This window comes from Lolium perenne, chromosome 1, assembly GCF_019359855.2.
Source record: "Lolium perenne isolate Kyuss_39 chromosome 1, Kyuss_2.0, whole genome shotgun sequence".
Taxonomy (NCBI): Eukaryota; Viridiplantae; Streptophyta; class Magnoliopsida; order Poales; family Poaceae; genus Lolium; species Lolium perenne.
In genome coordinates, this window is record NC_067244.2 from 67,599,435 (window position 1) to 67,622,033 (window position 22,599).

General features: G+C 46.4%; 1 protein-coding gene across 1 annotated transcript; it reads left to right on the plus strand.

The window, feature by feature from the left end:
• Positions 1–54: 54 nt before the first annotated feature.
• LOC127296056 (signaling peptide TAXIMIN 1-like) lies at positions 55–22,333 on the plus strand. Its single transcript, XM_051326087.2, has 2 exons — positions 55–247; positions 21,904–22,333. The coding sequence occupies exons 1-2, from the start codon at positions 129–131 to the stop codon at positions 22,025–22,027; spliced, it is 243 nt and encodes an 80-aa protein (XP_051182047.1). The 5' UTR covers positions 55–128; the 3' UTR covers positions 22,028–22,333.
• Positions 22,334–22,599: the final 266 nt, after the last annotated feature.

The window sequence follows — 22,599 nt, forward strand, 5'->3', positions numbered from 1 at the left end:
ACCATTACGATACGTACAGCAGACACGATACGCACCGAGACCACTCTAATAAAATCAGTTTTTTAGTGACCCTATCCCAAGAATTCACCGCAACAAAGCACGAAAGTACATTCCATAACAGATCGGCAATGTGCTGCTGCTGTTGCGGCGACGGCGATTGCCGGCCGCTCGGGTGGCTGCTCGGACTGCCGTTCGCCCTGGTCGCCGTCCTCATCTCCATCGCCGGGGCCGTCATCTGGATCATCGGGTACCCTCTCTTTCTCACACCTTACATGTTCCCGTATCTACTCTACATCCACAGATCAAATTCTAGCAGATCCCGTGAACGTATCGAAATTGTAAATAAATCGGTCGTTTTCAGTTTTCGTTAATCGGCGCAGATCCTATGAACGCGAGCGACTTGGATTTCTTTTAGGCCGTGTCACTAGAGTTTTACTGAGATTACTGGGATAATCCCCACCAAATTTCAAATCTCCTAATTATTCTAAATGCATGTTTGGTGCAAGAGGATGAGCGAGTTTAATATCTTTTTATTCTCACTTTTTCCTAAATTTTAGTGTATTTTTCTCAAACCCCAATACTTTACCCTACCTAGTGAATTGAGGATGGAATTTTATGGGGATTAGGTGACGGCAGAGGTTTTGCTGGAATTTTGGGCATTTGGCCTTTGGCCCATGGCCCATTATCAAATTCTGAAACTCACATGGCCCATTCCAATAATCAGTGGCAGCACTAGTGGGAGCTAAAGTTTAGTCCCACATTGCTAGTTGGGAGAGAGTTGGAGTGGTATATAAGGTGGGCTGTTCTAGTCCTAGTAAGTGAGTGAGAAGAGAGAGAGCCCTCGCGCACTCCTCCTCCTCCGCCGCCTGCCTCGCCTCGTCACGCCTCGCCGCGCCGCGCCACGCCGCGGGTTGCGGGAATCTCGCCGAGCCGAGCTTATCTTTTTGCTGTTTGGGAAATTAATTGTGTAATCAATTTCGAGTCATTAACGGACGCGTTACTCAGCCGTTTTGCCTTCCGGTTTTTCTGGATCGTGGCTGTGCCGACTCGGACGTGGGCTGCGTCCCACGACCTTCCCGAACCGCACTATATAAGCGCGGACGCCAACCCTAGTCTGAATGAGACGCACATGCGACTACCTGTTTCCAGTTCATTGCGCCGCCGCCTTCGTCTTCCTCATCCCGTCCGTCGGCGTGCACCGACAGCCGGGACAGTAGGCCTCCGGAACCCTGCCTCTCGTGAACCTGTACGGGTGAGGGGCAATCAGGTTTTTGGGGAGCGCTCAGGCGCGACTACTGGCATCACGACGTCGTCATCGGACGACGAGTTCCTCCACACCGACAACTTCTTCCCGGACCTCAGCGACTTCTTCGACAACCTCAACATGGGCGACAACGACGCTGCTGCGAAATATGTGATCTTGTCGTTTCTCTTTCAGTTTCTGTTAGAGTTCCTTCTTCTAGTTTCTATCGTAGATGCGATCGGTTTATCTTGTTTAGATGTGATCTGTTCATCTATCTTACTAGTCTGCACGATTAGTTTGTTTGTTGTTTTCGTAGTCATGATTTATCAATTACTTGTACGGATTATTTCATATGGATATTTGCTTATATTTTCAACAATCCAAAAACCTGATAATAGGCAAATCAATTCAAGCAGCGTTGCTGCCGCTACTCGACCTCCCCTCTTTGATGGTATGCATTACAAGAGGTGGCGCACAAAGGCAGTTCTATGGTTTACAAACCTAGGCTGTTTTAGCGCCACAGATGCAAGACCTGAGGGGCCTCTCTCTGCAGAGGAACAGGAAAAGTTTGAGAAGGTCGACGCCATGTTTAAGGCGGCCTTGTTCAGCATTCTTGGGGACAACATTGTTGACCCGTACATGGCTTTCGACCATGGCAAAGATGCGTGGGATGCGCTCGAGGCCAAGTTTGGGGTCTCGGACGCTGGCACTGAATTGTATGTCATGGAGCAATACTATGACTACAGGATGACTGATGAGCGCTCCGTGGTTGAGCAGGCTCATGAGATTCAGTCCCTTGCCAAAGAACTCGAGCAGTTTAAGTGTACCTTACCGGACAAATTTGTGGCCGGTGGCATTATTGCCAAGCTTCCTCCTTCATGGAGGAACTTTGCTACTTCTCTGAAACATAAGAGACAAGAGTTTTCCGTTTCGGATCTCATTGGCTCGCTTCATGTGGAAGAGAAGGCGAGAGCAAAGGACACACGCGCTCGTAGTTTTGAGGGAGGTTCTAGTGCCAATGTGGTACAGAAGAAAAACTTCCAATCCCACAAGTCTAAGAATAAGAACAATGGAAAAGGCAAGTTTGACGAGAAGAACAAAGCCTCAAACTCAACCAACTTCAAGAGGAAGACTCCTTATAAGAAGAAAGGGAACTGCCATGTTTGTGGCGCTCCTGGACATTGGGCTCCTGATTGCCCAGAACGCCATGATCGGCGTGGGAACAGCGGCAAGTCCGCAAATGTTGTTATTGGCGTTGATACTGAGATGAAGGACGTTGGGTACGGTATTTCTCCTACTGTCCTTTCAGTATGTAATTCTCCTGATTGGTGGATAGACACCGGAGCCAATACACATGTATGTTCTGATGTGTCTATGTTTTCTTCTTATCAGGTTGCAAGGACTTCCTCCGTGCTGATGGGAAACGGCTCACGTGCTTCTGTTCGTGGTGTTGGTACGGTGGATCTGAAGTTTACTTCGGGAAAGACCATCCAGCTGAAGAATGTGCAGCACGTTCCCTCCATTAATAAGAATCTCATTAGCGGATCGCTTTTATGTCGAGATGGTTTTAAGTTGGTCTTTGAGTCCAATAAAGTTGTAATTTCCAAGTGTGGACAATTTGTTGGAAAGGGTTATGTGTGCGGAGGCTTGTTCCGCTTATCTCTGTCAGACATATGTACTCAAATTATTAATCATGTTTGCAATGATAGTGAGTCCGATATTTGGCATTCACGACTTTGTCATATTAATTTTGGGTGCATGACGCGGCTAGCGAATATGAATATAATTCCAAAATTTTCTATTGTCAAGAAATCCAAGTGCCAAGTATGTGTGCAAGCAAAACAACCACGTAAGTCTCACAAGACTGCGGAGGCAAGAGACTTGGCACCGCTGGAGCTTATACATTCGGATCTTTGTGAAATGAATGGCGAATTGACAAAAGGAGGAAAAAGATACTTCATGACTTTAATTGATGACTCTACTCGATATTGTTATGTGTACCTCCTGAAATCTAAAGATGAAGCTCTCAATTACTTCAAAATCTTTAAAGCTGAAGCAGAAAACCAACTTGATCGAAAGATCAAGCGGCTAAGGTCTGATCGTGGTGGAGAGTATTTTTTCCAACGAGTTTGATTCTTTTTGTGCGGAACATGGTATTATCCATGAGAGGACGCCTCCCTACTCACCTCAGTCAGATGGGGTGGCCGAAAGAAAGAACCGTACTCTAACTGATTTGGTTAATGCCATGTTAGATACATCGGGTCTATCCAAGGCATGGTGGGGGGAGGCGATATTGACTGCATGTCATGTCCTAAACCGTGTCCCCACAAAGAACAAAACCATTACCCCGTTTGAGGAATGGGAAAGGAAAAGGTTGAAACTCTCTTACCTACGAACTTGGGGCTGTATGGCGAAAGTAAATGTGCCAATACCCAAGAAGCGCAAGCTTGGACCAAAAACCGTGGATTGTGTTCTTCTGGGATATGCATTTCATAGCATTGGTGACATAGGCATCCCAAATGGGCCTGCCGAAGATGGTACCCGGGGTTTACTGGAGGCCCACTACCCGAAGAATAAGAAGATCCGGGAGCCCAAGCTATATTAAGGAAAGTTAAGAGTTGTAATAGGAAGTGTTATTTGTAATCTGGCGGGATGAGTTAGAAACCGTCCCGGACTCTGTAACTTGTATAGCACGAATCCCTCGGCTCCACCTCCTATATAAAGGGGGAGTCGAGGGACGAAGAAAAAATCGAATCATTGTCTACAAACCCTAGTTTTCATAATCGTCGAGTACTTTTCGGCTGAAACCTTCGAGATCTACTTACCCTCTACTTCCAACTAAACCCTAGCCTACAATCCATAGGCATTGACAAGTTGATACCTTGTCAATTGGCGCCGTCTGTGGGAACTAGAGGCGTAAGGATCTGATCTCGATGGCACGCTCAAGATCTTCGACATCGTCAACCGCAAGCAACACAATGGATCGAGGTAAACAGATCGCTGCTGGTCTTGTCGATTTTGTTCCTCACCCACCCTCCCGTTTGGATGCATATGCGTATCTGACGGAGCCCATGGAGATGACGTTCGGAAGGTTTCACTTTCGCGTCGAGAAGGAGGGATCGTATCGTGTCGAAATTCCGATTTCGTCGGGATCGTCGGCGGTCGATTCTGATTTTTCAAGCTATGCATCGTCAACCGAGTCAGGAGAAGAAGAAACTTCGGCGACACGCTACGTCAGCACCAGAGCAAGAGAGAAACTCGCCAAGATCTTCAGCGACATGTCGTTTGAGTCATCTACGGACTCATATATAAGCGATGGCTCCAGCGATGTCGACAGCTATGACTTCATCGACAAATCTATCACAGTGGGCAAGGTCTTCATCAATCTCAACGATGATGTCACCAAACCCAACATAGATCTGAGTACAAAGTATCATCAGATTTATGCCATTGAAGATCAAGAGGAAACATCTGAGGCTTTCGACGATCTGGGAAATCCATACGTCGATCCCTCCAATCTGCGACAAGGCCTGGGCAACAAATACGTCGGGCCAGAGCCGCGAGATAGAGTTCAACTTTCACAAGCAGCGTGGGACAGAGCCGCGAGAGCTATGAACGGTACAGAACCAATGGATACCACGGCCACACCAGAGGAATTACAAGCATATCAATATAGGCTCGCACGAGCTGCCAGGGAATTGGAAAAACAGACAGCTGAGTTGAACAGGAGAAAGGAGGCAGCTTCTGCATCCAGCAGGAGAAGGGCAGATCTAAGTCGACAATCTAGAACTACGGGTGATAGCCACAGGGAGGCGCGGAACAGAGCAAGATCAAGGCTGCAACACATACCCGAAGCAGAAAGAGAGCACTTGGTCCAAAACCTCGACATGTCCTTCATGTCGATAGATACAAGAGGAAACATCATCCCTATGACACCAGAGGCTGGGTATATGGCGACACATGCTTTTATCCTTGCATCTAAACCACCTCCAGGTGATCCAAGGGAAACACTGTACAATATGGCGGTAGCAGGAGTTGGAGCTATGGGGACAGCGTTTGTATCAACGCCTCCCGAAGGAGCGGCAAGGCAAAATAGTCCACGACCTGCAGCAGCAACAGCGGCAGCACCTGAAGGACCAAGTGGAGCAAGGGACACAGCAGCACAAGCAAGGGTCGACAGAGCGAGGCAAAGCGGAAGGGATCATCGGCAATCTCCAGAACTTAACGACGAGGATATGTGCGGCTTACCATGCTTCACGAGGAGAGTCCGAAAAACTCGAGTCCCCTCAGGATTCAAGTTACCCGATAATATCAAGAAGTTCGACGGCCTCCAAGATCCAGAGGATTGGCTAGTCGACTATCTGGAGACGGTGAAGCTGACAGGAGGAACCAGGGCAACAGCTATGCAAAGCATCGAGGTGCATTTGAGTGGAGCCGCACGATCTTGGATAAAGAAACTCACTCCAGGATCCATCGACAGCTGGGAAAGTTTCGAGGACGTGTTCGTCAAGAACTTCAGATCCACGTGCAAAAAACCCGCGTCGTTAGAAGAGTTGAGAGCATGTCGACAAAAGCCGGATGAGCCAATGAGAAAGTACATCCAAAGGTGGAATATCATCAAAAACTCGGCAGAAAATATATCTGATGAGAGAGCAATAGATGCGTTTGTCGCAGGAGTCAGGCGTGGAGATTTTGTCGAGGACTTGGGAAGGACCAATCCAAAGACAGTATCCGCGTTAATGGAGATAGCAAATAAATGGGCAGATGGAGAAGACGCTGTCCATAACAAACGGCACAGTCGCCGAGAGGAGGACCGTGGTCGAAACTATCAACCGAGGCGAAGATTTCCTCGGCGTGCAGAACTATGACGCTCCAGACAAATTTCGGCAGGTTTTTGGACAAATACAGGAGGAAGCAACAGAGATGATTACCAGAGAAGCAATGAACAGCGAGGTGATAATAGGGATGATTCACGCAATAGGCAAAATAGCGGGCCTAGGTTCCCAAGGCCTTTCGTATCCCCTGAAGAGATGATGAATGGACCGTGCCAGATGCACTTTTTCCTCGACAGCAACGGTAAAAGACAGTCAGGGCACTTGCAGAAAGACTGTCGAAATTTTCAGGCAATGTTGCGGTATGCAGAGAACGCTAACGCGCGGGCAGCACAGAGAAATCCTCGAGAACCCAGAAGCGAGATTCACTTGCCGCCTCCTCCCGCGATTACAGAGGACAATCGGCATCAGCTCAGAATAGCGGCAGCACCTCCACCACCACCTTATGTTGATCCTAACTCCAACGGAGCAGTGTCGATGATTCAGAAAGGAAGGCCGTCCAATAGAGCTCAGAAAGTAATCTCACGACAGGTGTTTATGGCAGAAAAAATGCCTCCACCAACAGTTGAGTACCTTAATTGGTCAGGACAAGATATCGGCTTCACAATAGCAGATCATCCGCAGCAAGTTCCTCGACCAGGGCAGTCAGCACTTATCCTGCCAGCAGTTATCGCGGGATTTGATGTCTCTCGAGTGTTCATAGACGGCGGCAGCAGCTTAAACCTTATGTATGCAGATACATTGAGGAAGATGAACATATCCCTAGCAAACTTGAAACCAACAGACACAAGGTTCCACGGCATCACACCGGAGAAACCAAGTTATCCTTTGGGGAAGATCAATCTCGACGTTCAATTTGGGACCCGAGAAAATTATAGAATCGAGAGGCTCGAATTTGAAGTCGTGGATTTTCCGTCGCAATACCACGCTCTGTTGGGACGACCAGCATATGCTAGATTTATGGCGGTGCCACACTATACATACCTGTTGTGGAGGATGCCCGGACCAAAGGGACCAATCACAGTCAAAGGAAGCTTTGCCTTAGCCGATAAGTGCGACAAGGATTTTCACCGGCTGTCAGAAACTTTCGGGATGCAAGCTGAGTACTTAGCGTCAAAAAGCATGACTGATTACGACGTACTGCCAGACGTTGGAAGGCCAAACAAAGAATCAACTTTCAGTACCGAGAAAAATTCAAAAGAAGTGCAGATTCACCCGGCAGACCCGAAAAAGACGACATCTATCGCAAACGACATGGATATCGCATAGGAAAGCGCGCTCGTCGAGTTCCTCCGTGAGAACTGGAAAATCGTCGCATGGTGTCCAGCTGACATGCCAGGAGTACCCAGGGAACTTGCCGAGCACCACCTAAACTTGGATCCAGTAGCGAGACCAATCAAACAACCTTTGCGGCGTTTTTCGGAACCAAACCGCAAGGCCATGCTGTCAGAAATCAATCGACTACGAGAAGCTGGTTTTATCAAAGAGATATTCACAGAAGCCACATGGGTAGCAAACCCAGTGCTGGTGCCGAAGAAAAACACTAAGGTCCTTCGCATGTGCGTCGACTTTACGTGTCTCAATAAACATTGTCCAAAGGATCACTTTCCCCTCCCGAGGATCGATCAAATTATCGACTCCACGGCTGGATGTGAACGTCTTTCCTTCCTGGATGCATATTCTGGTTATAACCAGATCAGATTGAAAGAAGAAGATGAAGTAAAGACCGCGTTTATTACACCTTACGGCGTGTTTTGCTACAGAACAATGCCCTTCGGTCTAAAAATGCGGGAGCAACATATCGAGAATGATGCGAAGTGTTTGGCGACACAGATCGGAAAAAACGTGCAAGTACACAACGACGATGTCGTCCTAACGTCAAAAGGGGACAACACTGATCGAGGATCTCAAAGAAACTTTTGACAACCTCGACAAATTCTCGCTGAAGCTGAACCCGACGAAGTGTTCCTTTGGCGTCCCCAGGAGAACTTCTGGGGTTTCTAGTCTCAGCAAGAGGGATTGAAGCAAATCCCGACAAAATACAAGCTATCGTAACAATGAGGAAGCCAACAAAGTTGAAGGAGATACAACAGCTAACGGGGCGAGTCGCAGCTTTGAGCAGATTCGTCGCTAGGCTGGGAGAAAAAGCGTTACCATTCTACGCTCTGATAAAGCAAGGAGATAAATTCCAGTGGAACGAAGAAGCCGACAGAGCTTTCGAGGATTTGAAGCGCACAATCTCGACACCACCAATTTTGGTGGCGCCAAAAGAACGGGAACCCCTCCTGCTGTATATCGCAGCCACGCCCCAAGTGGTGAGCACGGTGCTAGTTGTCGAAAGGGAAGAAGAAGGAAAACTCCATGGCGTGCAGAGGCCAGTATACTTCATCAGCGAAGTTTTATCACCTTCAAAACAAAGGTACCCTCAGTACCAAAAGATAGCATATGGAGTGTTCACAACAGCACGAAAATTGCGCCACTATTTTTCGGCACACCCGATCATAGTGGTCAATGAAGCTCCCTTGTCAAATATACTGAACAATCCAGAAGCTACGGGTCGTGTCTCCCTTTGGGGAATAGAACTTTCCCCTCGGGACATCACGTATGAAAAAAGGAAAGCAATTAAGTCGCAAGTACTGCCGGACTTCATCGCAGAGTGGATGGAGTTGCAAAACACAGGACCTCCAGACTTGTCGAGAACCTGGACCATGAATTTTGACGGGTCCAAAAGACTAGAAGGAGCTGGCGCAGGAGTCGTACTCATATCACCTGAAGGCGACAAGTTGAAGTACATCCTTCGGATGACGTTCCCTAACGCATCCAACAATGAAGCAGAATATGAGGCTCTCATACACGGGATGAAGATGGCGAAAGCCTGCGGTGCAACTCGACTAAAAATCTTTGGCGACTCACAGTTGGTGGCTCAGCAAGTTATGAACCAATGTGACGCAGTCAATGATAGCATGATGGCATACAAGGAGGTATACAACGAGCTCGAGAAATTGTTCGATGGATGCGAAGTAAATCATATTAGTAGATTGAGCAACGACGAAGCCGACGTTCTTGCAAACATCGGGTCGCAATGCCTTGCAGTCCCGCCAGGTGTATTCTGGGAAGAGATAACAGAGAGATCCACCAAGTAGACAAAATCAAAAAAGAAGGAGAAGAAACCCTCGGGGGCTACCAAGGAAAAGCAAGAGGAAGAAGAAGATCAAGACCTGGTCATGGTGATACAGATACCGTGGATGCAGCCGTACATATCATACATCCTCAGGAAAGAAATACCCGACGATCCAGTTGAGGCAAGACGAATAATTCGACGCTCCAAAGCTTTCACGGTGGTCAAAGGAGAATTGTATAAGCGAAGTATTTCAGGCGTCTTGCAAAGGTGTGTTACACCCGAAGAAGGAAGAATAATTCTGAAGGACGTACACGAAGGAATATGTGGCCACCACGCAAGTAGTCGAGCTATTGCAGCCAAGGTTTTTCGGGCAGGATTCTACTGGTTGACAGCAATCGAGGACGCCAAGGACATAGTAAGAACTTGCGACGCGTGTCAAAGGTTTGCCGCAAAACCTCACTCTCCAGCAGCAGAGCTAGCACCAATACCATTGTCATGGCCCTTTGCTCAATGGGGACTTGATATGGTGGGCAAGTTACACAAATCCTGGCCAGGAGGAAAGGAGTATATGCTAGTAGCTGTCGACAAATTTACAAAGTGGATAGAGGCGAAGCCGATAAATTCACCAGACGGAGCATCCGCAGTAAAATTCATAAAAGGCCTCGTCTTCAGATTTGGAGTGCCCCACAGCATCGTCACAGACAACGGCAGTAACTTCACATCCCGTGAATTCAAAGATTATTGCGAAGAGGTGGGTATCAAGTTGCACTTTGCGTCAGTTGCACATCCTCAAACCAATGGGCAAGTCGAGAAAGCCAATGGCATCATCTGCAATGGCATCAAGAAACGCTTGTTAGGACCACTGGAGAAAGCTCGACATACCTGGCCAGAAGAACTACCAAGTGTGTTGTGGAGCATCCGAACAACACCAAACACAGCAACACAAGAAACTCCGTTTTTCTTGGTTCATGGAGCAGAAGCAGTATTACCAATCGAGATAGAGCACAACTCTCCACGCGTCGTCGAATACGACGAAGAAGTGTCGAGAAAAGCGCTAGAAGATGATGTCGACGCACTTGATGAAGCTCGAGATGAAGTACTGTCTCAGGTAACCAAATAACAACAGGACTTGAAGAATTACCACAGTCGACGTTTGCGGCCAAGATCTTTCCAGGTGGGAGACTTAGTTCTTCGGCTCACGCAAAAAAGTCATGAAAAACTCGAGTCACCGTGGCTTGGCCCTTACATTGTCACGGAAGTAATCGGAGGAGGAGCATACAGGATAAAGGACAAGAAGACAGGGGTGGAGGAGCCAAACCCCTGGAACGTGGCGCAACTCAGGCGGTTCTATGCCTAGAGTCGAAATATAGTCCTTGTAAAACTTCAATGTACTGAAACGCCCGCGAGTTTTCAGACGCACTCTTTTCCTTTTTCGGGGCACCGAGTGGGGCCGGGAAAGGTTTTTAATGAGGCGGGCTCGCGGTGCTGCAATATAATAAAGATAGTGTCAATATACCTTTCTCTTTATCGACATATTCAAAGTCTTCGCTCCGACGAATTTCAATACAGTTCATCAAAAAAGAAAAAACCTTGCCTTGGTATTAAAATACCTCGTGAGTCAGTAAAAATACAAAATAATACTCAATAAAGAAGCTCGGGGGCTCATATTCGCCATAAATACATAAATGCCTTGGTTCAAAACCTCGCAATATACAAATACAGTAAAGAGTCACCGAAATACTCGGGGGCTAGACAAACATACAAATATAATGATTGCTTCACAATATAATCACAGTCATGGGTTACAAAGAAGAATTATCTACAGGAGGAAAATAACTAGTCTTGATTCAGTATGTCATCAAGGGTAACTCTGTTTTCTTCAGGAGCAGCGCCAAGAAAATCAGCATAGTGACCATCGGCAAAAAAGTCGGCGTCCATCCGAAGAAGGTCTTCAATCATTTCTTCGGCTACAGGCGAAACCTTCGTGTTAATTCGGTCAATACCAACTCTTCGGCGTTTTACCTTCTGATGAACTTTCGCGACAACTTGGGTAAGGTCAAGATTTGAGTGGCAGATCTGGAGCATGATAAGAGCAAATCTGGCGCCAGCTACCAGTTGAGCTTTGACAAAATCATGGATACTGCGAGCATCCTTGAATCTTTCCATCAATTCAGGAAGAGTTTTTGGTTGGACGTTCCGAGGAAACATGGAGTTGTAAACCATGGACAAGGTCTTGGTACAGAAGTCAAGGAAATCGCGAGTTTGAGAGGTGCGATCTTGAAATCTGACAATTTGGCGGGTCCTCTGCGGGGTAGCCCAAAACAAAGAACCATGGTCCAGGGGAAAGGTTAACAAGGAGGTTTGTCCTAGCATTTACCCTCTCTTCCTCGGCGGCGACATCAGTAAAGGAACCTATCAAAACAACGAAGTGGAAACCTTTAAGAGACATAGCATGAAAATGAAAGATATCGGAGGATGAAACAAGCATACCCGACATATCTGCACTGGCCTCATTCATTAATTCGAGCATGAAATTTTCTCGAGTAGTTGCCTTTTCAGCCTCGGAAGCAGCAATTTCCTTAGCAGCCACGGCCTCGCGAGCTTGCTGAAGAGCAATTTTTTCGGCTTCAGATGACTTACGAGATTGCTCCATCATCACAAGTGTTTGCTTCTTCGCATACTGAAGTTGCTGTCGAAGTTCATCCAGTTCTTGCAACAAGGTATCGTCGACATGTGCAGTATCAGCAAAAGCTCTCCTCGAGCGAGAAGAAGAAGGCGAAATATTGGGAGGAGCGGAAGATGGAGTATAGTTATCAAATATCAACTGAAATTTAAACAAGACAACATCAAACAGCAAGCAAAGATAGAGTTTTTCATTAATTTCTCGGAATAATTACAAAGGCATTACAGAAGAGCTAAGGAAGTACGTGTCGCCAAATGACTACTTTGGCGACAAGAGCAAAAGAAACATAGAAAGAAAAACAAAGGCATGCAACTAGACCTCCGGCCTTGATGAGCTAGGAGTCGACGCTGGTTTAATCCCGAGATAGGCCAAGATCTTCTTTGTATTGGGCTTGGCTGCCTTAATCAGCGACTTCCACCTTGATTGCTCTATCTGCTCGGTGTCGCCAACTTTCATCCAGTCAATAGACTGTTGACTGTCAGCAACCAAAGCGACAGTGTTTTCAACGGCAACCTTCATATTTTCTTGGCGCATCTTCAGTCCAAGGTCTTCCGGTGAATTGAACATCTTGGCAAGGTTAAGGAAAGTCGCGGGCTCCTCTTTCTTCGGGAAGAAGTAGGGGAACAATGCCGACAATACCGCATTAGCATTTGACACACCCTCACGAATCTCGGACCCATGAAGCTCCAGATAAGAAAGTGCGTCAAGGAGAGGGTCATCGACAGGATTTGTCAGATCAAAGTCTTGGTTTGTTTGGGCTGTCAAGGAAACAAAGCGTTGGTCAAGCAACAAGAAACAATGATTCTCATAAAAATAGAAGGGGTCAGCAATATTACTGAAAGTGCGGCGACTTTGGGTTTTCAGGCGCTTGAGGATCCCTTGTTCACGAGAAGCTTGCGCAGCTTTGTGCTCGGCTAAGGCAGATGTAGCATCCTCAAGTTTTTTCTGCAGATCCTCGACACCAGCAGCTTTCGCCTTGGCTTCATCAGCTTCGGCCTTGGCTTCGCTAGCAGCGAGTTCGGCTTTCTTGCGAGCCGCTTCACTTTGCTCAAGTTTTTGAGCAAGTGCGTCGGCACGTTCGTTGGCCTCTGCAAGTTTCTCTGTCGAGATATGAAAAAAAGAGAGAAGAAAGATCAAAAATCGCGACAAGCAACAGGAGCAAAAAGTCAAGGAAAAACGGCAAGTATAAAAGTCGTTACCTTCGGCTCTGTTAGCATATTCACGGTACCCAATAAATTGGGATCCGATGCGGAGAAGCTCTTTCATCATGGGCTATTCAAGACGAACACAGCAAGAGAAACATCGGCATGAAAAAGAGAGTGAAGGCGTAAAAAAACAAAATAAGGAAAATATAGATGTCGACAAGCTTACATCATCTAAGAGCAGAGTCGACGAACTGCCCAACTGAGGGGCAGGTTCAACAATCTTTTCAACCCTTGACCTTTTTGGTGAAGGAGCAAGGGGGCTTGCTGGTGGAGTTGTGGTGACGACGTTTTGTTGAGGAGGCGAGGTTTCTTCTCCTTCAACTAGCGTGTCTGAGGCAAGTACAGTACGTGACGTGCTTGTCCGAGGAGCCACGTCAGTAGTTGGTACTTCTTCCTCGTCATCACTGTTGATCAAAAAATCGGCAGCATAAAAAGCAAGGCAAGATAAATATTTCGAGTACAAAAATAGGGAGAAATAAAGACGACTTACGAGCTGACGAGGGATTCAATATAAGGATCATAAGCTGCCTTCGGATGAGAAGGAACAACTTCTTCAGCCTTAGAGGTGCCAGAATCCTCGGCATCATTCCTTTTCCTTTTGTTCCTTGGAGAAACAGCAGGAGGAAGGGATTGCGTCGACTCACTGGCTTCAGACTCAATTTCTTTTCACGGAAGCCGCAGATTTGTGAGAACCCGCGACTTCACTTTCGGGAATAGAAGAACCTTGAGTATCTTCGGCAACGATAGCCTGTTCTTCGACTTCTCCATCCTCAGGAAGAGGAGGAAGGGAAGTCATAGTAGGATGGTTCTGTAAAAAATAATGACAAAAGGAAAATTAAAGAGATACCAATACAATGAGATGCAGAGAAAGTGCGGAACAAGACAGAAACTCGAGAAGACAAAATACCTCGGGGAGTGGATTGGTGGAGCTGTATGGTTCCACGCGACAAGAGGAAGGAATAGGGTCCTTACCCAAGCGAGAAACTCTTCGAATCAACTTCTCCAAGTCTTTTGCAGAAAGATCACTGGAGATTCTGTTGGCGTCGTTTTCACCAGAATATGTCCAAAGGGGATTTTTGCGAGCCTGAAGAGGCTGCACTCTAATCCTAAGGAAGTAGGCAGTGATTTGAACACCAGACAGCTCTTTGCCTCGAGTGTTTTGAAGCTGATGAATACGAGACATGAGTGCCTCTGTCGCCTTTTTCTCTTCTTCGGAAGCTTCGGCATCCCAGGAGCGGCGACGCTGAATTCTAGCACTTCCATCGAAAGGAATTATGTTGTGTTCAACAGAGTTGGCGCTTTCTTCGTGAATGTAGAGCCACTTTTTGCGCCATCCTTGGACAGAATCAGGAAATTTGACGTCGAAATAATCGACATCAGTTCGGACACAGATAACAACGCCGCCTATGTTATAGGTGACGTTGTGGGAGCCATTGCGGCGGAGGCAGAAAATGCGTTTCCACAGAGCCCAATTAGGAGGGATTCCGAGGAAGCATTCGCAGAGTGTGATGAAAATGGAAATGTGGAGGATGGAATTGGGGGTCAACTGGTGCAGTTGAATCCCGTAAACAAAAAGAAGGCCGCGGAGGAAATCATGAATTGGGGCCGAAAGGCCGCGGATGAGGTGATCAACGAAACTAACCCGGTACTCCATGGGAGGCTTGGGGTAGCTTTCTTCGCTGGGAAAGCGGATGGCGTCTTCCTTCTTCATGAGGCCAAGCCTCTTCAGCATGTTGGTGTCCTGGTTGGAGATTTTAGATCTCTCCCACTCAAGATCCTCGGCGGCCATCTTGGATTCCGGAGTACTGTGGCGAGTGAGTCGCGTGCGTGGTGGCATCAACGGCAATGGGCAGAGCAATGCTCGTGAGTGCGGAAGATCAGAGAGAGTTGGGCGCAGAGGAAGCTTTTGCGAAGAGGAACAGATGAGCGGCGCAAGCAAGGGAGCGAACGGAGGTTGAAGAAAGGTTTATATAAGAATCGGGTGAAGCAGTGCGCCGTTGGATGAAGAAATCGTGTGGTGAAAAAAGATCTTCTAGATACAAGGGTAAAAAGGTATTTTTACTGAGATAGGCGTTACCGTACGTGCGCCAGAAAAAGCGGAGGACGTGTGTCCCCCACTTGCACGACGTGTCAACATGGTGGAAACAATGGACCCACAAGGCAGAAAAATTAAGACTACTAACAGAGATGAAGCAATTTTGTTTAAGGGAAGCATGTCGACAAGAAAAATAAAAGAAGATTGGCGACAGGAGGAATTATTAAATACTTCGGGAGCCTTTGATCAAATACAAGTTTTTGCCCAAACGCTCGGGGGCTACTTCGATAAAAAGTAAAATTTCGAGTATGGCAATATAGAAATTGCGGGAGCCTACAACCAAGCACAAGTCCTTGGTTGTAGCCTCGGGGGCTACTCCCATCGGGAGCGCTGTTCGCGCACCCGAGAGATAAAAAAAGAAGAGAGAGATCATATTGGGAAATAATGACAATATAGCGACAAGGTGGACTAAAATGTCGAGCCTACAACCAAGCACAAGTTCTTGGTTGTAGCCTCGGGGGCTACTCCCATCGGGAACGCTGTTCGCGTGCCCGATGAAATTGACAAAGGAAAAATAGAAAAGCAAGAGAGTATATTTCGAGTTATAACTAACTCTACATATACTCCCATCGGGAGAGCAATATAAATCATATTTGACTCGATAAAATGTGCCATTCCAACAGCCGGAAAAGCACTCGACAATATATTCTCAGAACGCCAAAGTTGCGATCGATTTCTGAATGCCGCAAATTTGCGAAGGTAAGACCCCAGATCCGTTCTGCTGGGCGTGGCATCGCCGAAGACTGCGCTCTGCTACTTTTATCCGTATCAACAGATACGAAGAAAAATCCTAACGGACGCGTTTGGTACCCGATAAATTTGACTGGGACTCGACAGAATGGTAAGACCTTAAGCGGCACCTGTCGAAGTTTACACCAGTATCCCGAGATCATGTCCAGGGACGTGATTTTGAAGTAGGTTTTTGCGGATTGCCACTAGAGCAGTTAACTAGTACCTGATCCGTCAGATGAACTAGCCCCAACTACCATTATCCCTGTACAATATAGAATTTTATGTGAGGAAATATAAAAAAAAGTTAAAGCTTTCGAATAAAAATAAACAGTGGAGATTTTCCCTGATTCTACGATTCAAGCAAAATCTCGGGGGCTACTGACATAGGCATCCCAAATGGGCCTGCCGAAGATGGTACCCGGGGTTTACTGGAGGCCCACTACCCGAAGAATAAGAAGATCCGGGAGCCCAAGCTATATTAAGGAAAGTTAAGAGTTGTAATAGGAAGTGTTATTTGTAATCTGGCGGGATGAGTTAGAAACCGTCCCGGACTCTGTAACTTGTATAGCACGAATCCCTCGGCTCCACCTCCTATATAAAGGGGGAGTCGAGGGACGAAGAAAAAATCGAATCATTGTCTACAAACCCTAGTTTTCATAATCGTCGAGTACTTTTCGGCTGAAACCTTCGAGATCTACTTACCCTCTACTTCCAACTAAACCCTAGCCTACAATCCATAGGCATTGACAAGTTGATACCTTGTCAATTGGCTACAGATTTTTGATAGTAAAATCTGAGGTATCCGACATGCATGTTGGTACAATTATGGAGTCGAATGATGCGACTTTCTTTGAGGACATCTTTCCTATGAAAGAAACGGCTAGCTCATCAATTCAGGAGATGCCCAGTTCATCTACTCAGGAATCATTTCCTGAACCTACCATGGCTTTAGAACACTTTGATAATCCTGTGGAGGATGACAATGAAGCTCCCAGAAGGAGCAAGAGACAGAGGACTGTAAAGTCCTTTGGACATGATTTCATTGTGTACCTCGTGGATGATACTCCCACTTCTATTTCAGAAGCCTATGCATCTCAGGATGCTGACTACTGGAAGGAAGCTGTCCGTAGCGAGATGGATTCCATCTTAGCCAATGGAACTTGGGAGGTTACTGATCGTCCTTATGGGTGCAAACCTGTAGGATGCAAGTGGGTGTTCAAGAAAAAGCTTAGGCCCGATGGTACTATTGAAAAGTACAAGGCACGACTTGTGGCCAAGGGTTATACTCAGAAAGAAGGCGAAGACTTCTTTGATACATACTCACCTGTAGCTCGACTGACCACTATTCGAGTACTACTTTCCTTGGCTGCCTCACATGGTCTTCTCGTTCATCAAATGGATGTTAAGACTGCTTTCCTAAATGGAGAGCTTGAAGAGGAAATTTATATGGAGCAGCCTGATGGATTTGTAGTAGATGGTCAAGAAGGAAAGGTGTGTAAATTACTGAAGTCTTTGTATGGGCTTAAGCAAGCACCTAAGCAGTGGCATGAGAAGTTTGAGAGAACTTTAACCGCTGAAGGCTTTGTTGTAAACGAAGCTGACAAATGTGTATACTATCGCCATGGTGGGGGCGAGGGAGTTATTCTTTGTCTCTATGTTGATGACATATTGATATTTGGGACCAACCTTACTGTGATTAAGGAGGTCAAGGAGTTCCTATCTCGTTGTTTTGAGATGAAGGACTTGGGAGTAGCTGATGTGATCTTAAACATCAAGCTGCTGAAGGATGACGATGGTGGGATTACATTGCTTCAGTCCCAGTATGTGGAAAAGATCCTGAGTCGCTTCGGGTATAGCGACTGCAAATCTTCTCCAACGCCTTATGATCCTAGTGTGATAATTCGTAAGAATAAAAGAATTGCTAGAGATCAACTGTGATATTCGCAGATCATTGGCTCGCTTATGTATTTAGCCAGCGCCACGAGGCCTGACATCTCCTTTGCTGTAAGTAAACTCAGCCGTTTTGTGTCTAGACCTGGAGATATTCATTGGCATGCTCTTGAGAGAGTTTTGCGCTATTTGAAAGGCACTGCGAGTTATGGCATTCACTATACTGGGTATCCAAGGGTACTTGAGGGTTATAGTGATGCAAATTGGATATCTGATGCTGATGAGACTAAGGCCACAAGTGGTTATTTGTTTACACTTGGAGGTGGCGCTGTTTCCTGGAAGTCTTGCAAGCAGACCATCATTACGAGGTCAACTATGGAAGCAGAACTCACCGCATTAGACACAGCCACTGTTGAAGCAGAGTGGCTTCGTGAGCACTTGATGGACTTACCTGTGGTTGAGAAACCAATACCCGCTATTCCTATGAACTGTGATAATCAAACTGTGATCGTCAAAGTAAACAGTTCTAAGGATAATATGAAGTCATCAAGGCATGTGAAGAGGAGATTGAAAACTGTCAGGAAAATGAGAAACTCCGGAGTTATAGCGTTGGATTATATCCATACGTCTAGAAACCTGGCAGACCCCTTCACAAAGGGACTATCACGAAATGTGATAGAAAATGCATCGAGGGAGATGAGTATGAGACCCACACTATGAGCTGCCCACGGTGGTAACCCACTCTATGTGATCGGAGATCCCGTGAATTAGAACTGGGAGACAAGCTGTTGGTCAGTTGGGAGAAGAGTATATATCCCTATAGCAATTTTACCACTCCGTAAGATGCAATACTCTCCTAATCTGCATGGCAGGTTGATAATTATCTTAATGTGTTCTAAGTGGCTTATTTTAGCAGAGATGTTGTCCTGCAGAACATCTTTTGAAGAACACACCTATATGAGTCTGATTGTTAAACGTCGCAATCTATGAGAGTTGGGTCCTCTCTAGTAAACTCATGAAAGGCCCTGGAGTATGACGTATAAGCTCCAAACCGCGAGGAAGCCTCGCGGCAGCCTAGTATCGGTCTAGGCTTTGTATGAAGCTAGTGCGCAGAAAACTTGTAGTTCAAGGCATAGTCCACTATCCAAGTTGCAATCTAGTGTAATATGAAGCTTTAAGTGGAAGTTCAACTTAACAGTCTCCACGACATACCGGTATATGAAACAATGTTCTGGAAACTTACTGATGAGATGTGTCAATGAGAGTTTGTGGGGGATTGCTGGAATTTTGGGCATTTGGCCTTTGGCCCATGGCCCATTATCAAATTCTGAAACTCACATGGCCCATTCCAATAATCAGTGGCAGCACTAGTGGGAGCTAAAGTTTAGTCCCACATTGCTAGTTGGGAGAGAGTTGGAGTGGTATATAAGGTGGGCTGTTCTAGTCCTAGTAAGTGAGTGAGAAGAGAGAGAGCCCTCGCGCACTCCTCCTCCTCCGCCGCCCGCCTCGCCTTGCCTCGTCACGCCTCGCCTCGCCGCGCCGCGCCGCGGGTTGCGGGAATCTCGCCGAGCCGAGCTTATCTTTTTGCTGTTTGGGAAATTAATTGTGTAATCAATTTCGAGTCATTAACGGACGCGTTACTCAGCCGTTTTGCCTTCCGGTTTTTCTGGATCGTGGCTGTGCCGACTCGGACGTGGGCTGCGTCCCACGACCTTCCCGAACCGCACTATATAAGCGCGGACGCCAACCCTAGTCTGAATGAGACGCACATGCGACTACCTGTTTCCAGTTCATTGCGCCGCCGCCTTCGTCTTCCTCATCCCGTCCGTCGGCGTGCACCGACAGCCGGGACAGTAGGCCTCCGGAACCCTGCCTCTCGTGAACCTGTACGGGTGAGGGGCAATCAGGTTTTTGGGGAGCGCTCAGGCGCGACTCATCGGCATCACGACGTCGTCATCGGACGACGAGTTCCTCCACACCGACAACTTCTTCCCGGACCTCAGCGACTTCTTCGACAACCTCAACATGGGCGACAACGACGCTGCTGCGAAGTATGTGATCTTGTCGTTTCTCTTTCAGTTTCTGTTAGAGTTCCTTCTTCTAGTTTCTATCGTAGATGCGATTGGTTTATCTTGTTTAGATGTGATCTGTTCATCTATCTTACTAGTCTGCACGATTAGTTTGTTTGTTGTTTTCGTAGTCATGATTTATCAATTACTTGTACGGATTATTTCATATGGATATTTGCTTATATTTTCAACAGGTTTCACCCAATATTCTAGAGTATTATCCCCACTAATTTCCACAACACATTAGTGCCAAATCTGGCCTTAGGGGTGCCCGACCTCTACATATGCGGGCTGCGCAGCCAAACCTAGTGCAATCCCTATCCGCTCGGAAGTAGTTAGCGCACTTAAATTTTCCCACTCCGCCCGAGCTTCGGCGCTTCTATCTTCCGCTGCCCATAGCCGCTGCCTCCTGCCATTATTTTCGTCCGCCTCTGGCCATGCCCGACCGCCGCCGAGTGCCCCGCGCCACACCACTCCGCCAGTAGGTGAAATCTCACGGGCTGACCGGGTAATCTTCGGCGGGGGGAATCTTCGAGATGGCGGCCGCCATGGATGCGCCGCGGATGTCTAATTCAGCAGCGCCCTCAACCTAGGCGGTTGGAATTGGCCTCGCCAGAGCTATTTCTTCCGCATCTTCCGTTGCCGCCACAGAAGCCACCTGAATCGACTGCATGGACTCCACCGCGGTAAGATCTTGTTCGGCTTGTTTTTCAAGTTAGATCTAATGAAGTTGATTCTGTTTTGATATAGGATTGTTGTAGATGAGTTCAACATTGAGCGTGGAGTTTTTTTTTGCAAGACTCGTCTTCTTCCGATGATTCGGATAACGATGATTTGCTCAAAGACAATCCCGCCGAGCATATGATTCTCATCATTTCCGTGAAGGAGCTCAGGGATAGGGCCAATATGAACAATTGTCCCGGATTGATGGTCGGCCATATTTTCATCTCACGAAACCAAGTGCTTGAGGCAGTGGCATCGGAGGACTTCCGGATTTGGCATCTTTTTGGATTTTCGAAATCACTCAATGACATCAATGTGTTCTATAGACCCCATCTATTTGCTAGACTAGCTAGTGGAGATGCTCCGGTTTGCAACTACAAAGTCGATGTGCACGAGTACACAATGGGGTACTATCTATCTATCTTGGGAAACATTTGTGAAGACCATCCAAACCCCAAAACAAATAAATAAGCTGAATTTGCTAAGACCTAAGAAGAGTGTTGAAAGCATGTTGAAAAAGATTATCGTGTTTTGCACGCTCGGTTTGCCACTGTTCATGGTCCCATTCATTTTTGGGAGAAGAAAACTCAACAACATCACGACATGCTGCTTCACAATGTGATCATCGATGATGAGAAAGGGTTAAGCTTGGAGTTCTCCTATGACAATATTGGTAGCCGAGTGAAACCACAAAGGAATCTCGGTCGCATTCAAGCATTGCTTGAGACGTATCATCAAATTTAAGATTCGACCATGCGTACCCAACTCAATCTTGATCTCATCGAGCAGCACGGGCAACTACATGGCCAAAAATGATCCCCCTCCTTTATTCATTCATTTCCTATTTATGTATGTGTGAGATGAGCAATTATTACCCGGAACCTTTCTTTATTTGTTAAATTATTTGATTTGAACTATTGTTGTAATTTGATTTGAAGAATATTGTAATTTGAATGATTATTATGTGATGTGATGTTTAAAGCATCTATAAATATTAGCCCATGTTTCTAGCATATTTATTTTGACTGTGCAAAATGATGAATTGTGTAACCTGTTTTTCAGTTCTATTTGGGCTTGCGTTGAGCGGACAGCAAACTGTATGAGTAAATCTGAATCGGTTCCGTTTGGAGCACAGATTTAGTTTGCGGGATCCTGTTACAGGATCAGTTTGCGGGATTTATTTTGTGCGAGCTTAAACAGAACCGAAAAATAGATTTTCCGTGGTCTGTAAATAAGTTTTGACATGATTCGATAGAGTTCTTCTTACCGGTCAACCTGTATAAAATTTACAATCTGACGTTGTGATCTAGGCTGCCGATCTCCTGCATCTGCCCGTGCTGCCTGTGCGTGACGCTAGTGCTGGAGGCGGCGGTGGAGCTCATCAAGGCGCCGTTTCATGTGATGGTCTGGTTCACCTCCAAGATACCCTGCTAGCTTTTCCACTAGACTGTCTCGTCTCATTCGTGTTACCGTACTACTACCGATAAATGAATTTCTACCGTTTATGGTATCTACCGTGTAGAGATCCACCGTATATCATGCACGGAAATTCGTGAAGTTTATCTGAGAAATGACCATACTTTGTGAAACAAGTGCCGCATGAATCTTGTAGCTCCAGCCTGCGGTTGATACATGCACGATACTGTGCACCATAGAAAATCCAGGTTTGCTTAGTTTACATGATAGTAGGGTGGCTTATGTATTTTCTAGTTCAATTTGCTTCCAATCTGTTTGGTGATATACCATGTTGATTTATTTAAAGCGTTAGTTGATTCCTCTTGCAGCTAAATGAATTTCTGGCAAAACAAATTAATTTTGCTGTATATGCATCAGATATATTATTTTTATATAGGAGGGTGTAGTTCGATCTTAGCTTTTTTAAGTTAACTATCTTGGTCGCCCTTTTTTTCTTTCAAACGGTATTTTACAACCCCATTTTTAATCAAAAGATTACTTTTTGCAATTTTGAAATTGATGCGCAATTTTGTTACAGTGTTTATGGTCCC

Bases quoted from the DNA above. Each gene is read 5' to 3' on its own strand.
- LOC127296056 (XM_051326087.2), top strand. From the start codon at position 129: ATGTGCTGCTGCTGTTGCGGCGACGGCGATTGCCGGCCGCTCGGGTGG. The intron at 248-21,903 runs GTACCCTCTCTT...GTTGTGATCTAG, and splicing joins GCCGTCATCTGGATCATCGG to GCTGCCGATCTCCTGCATCT.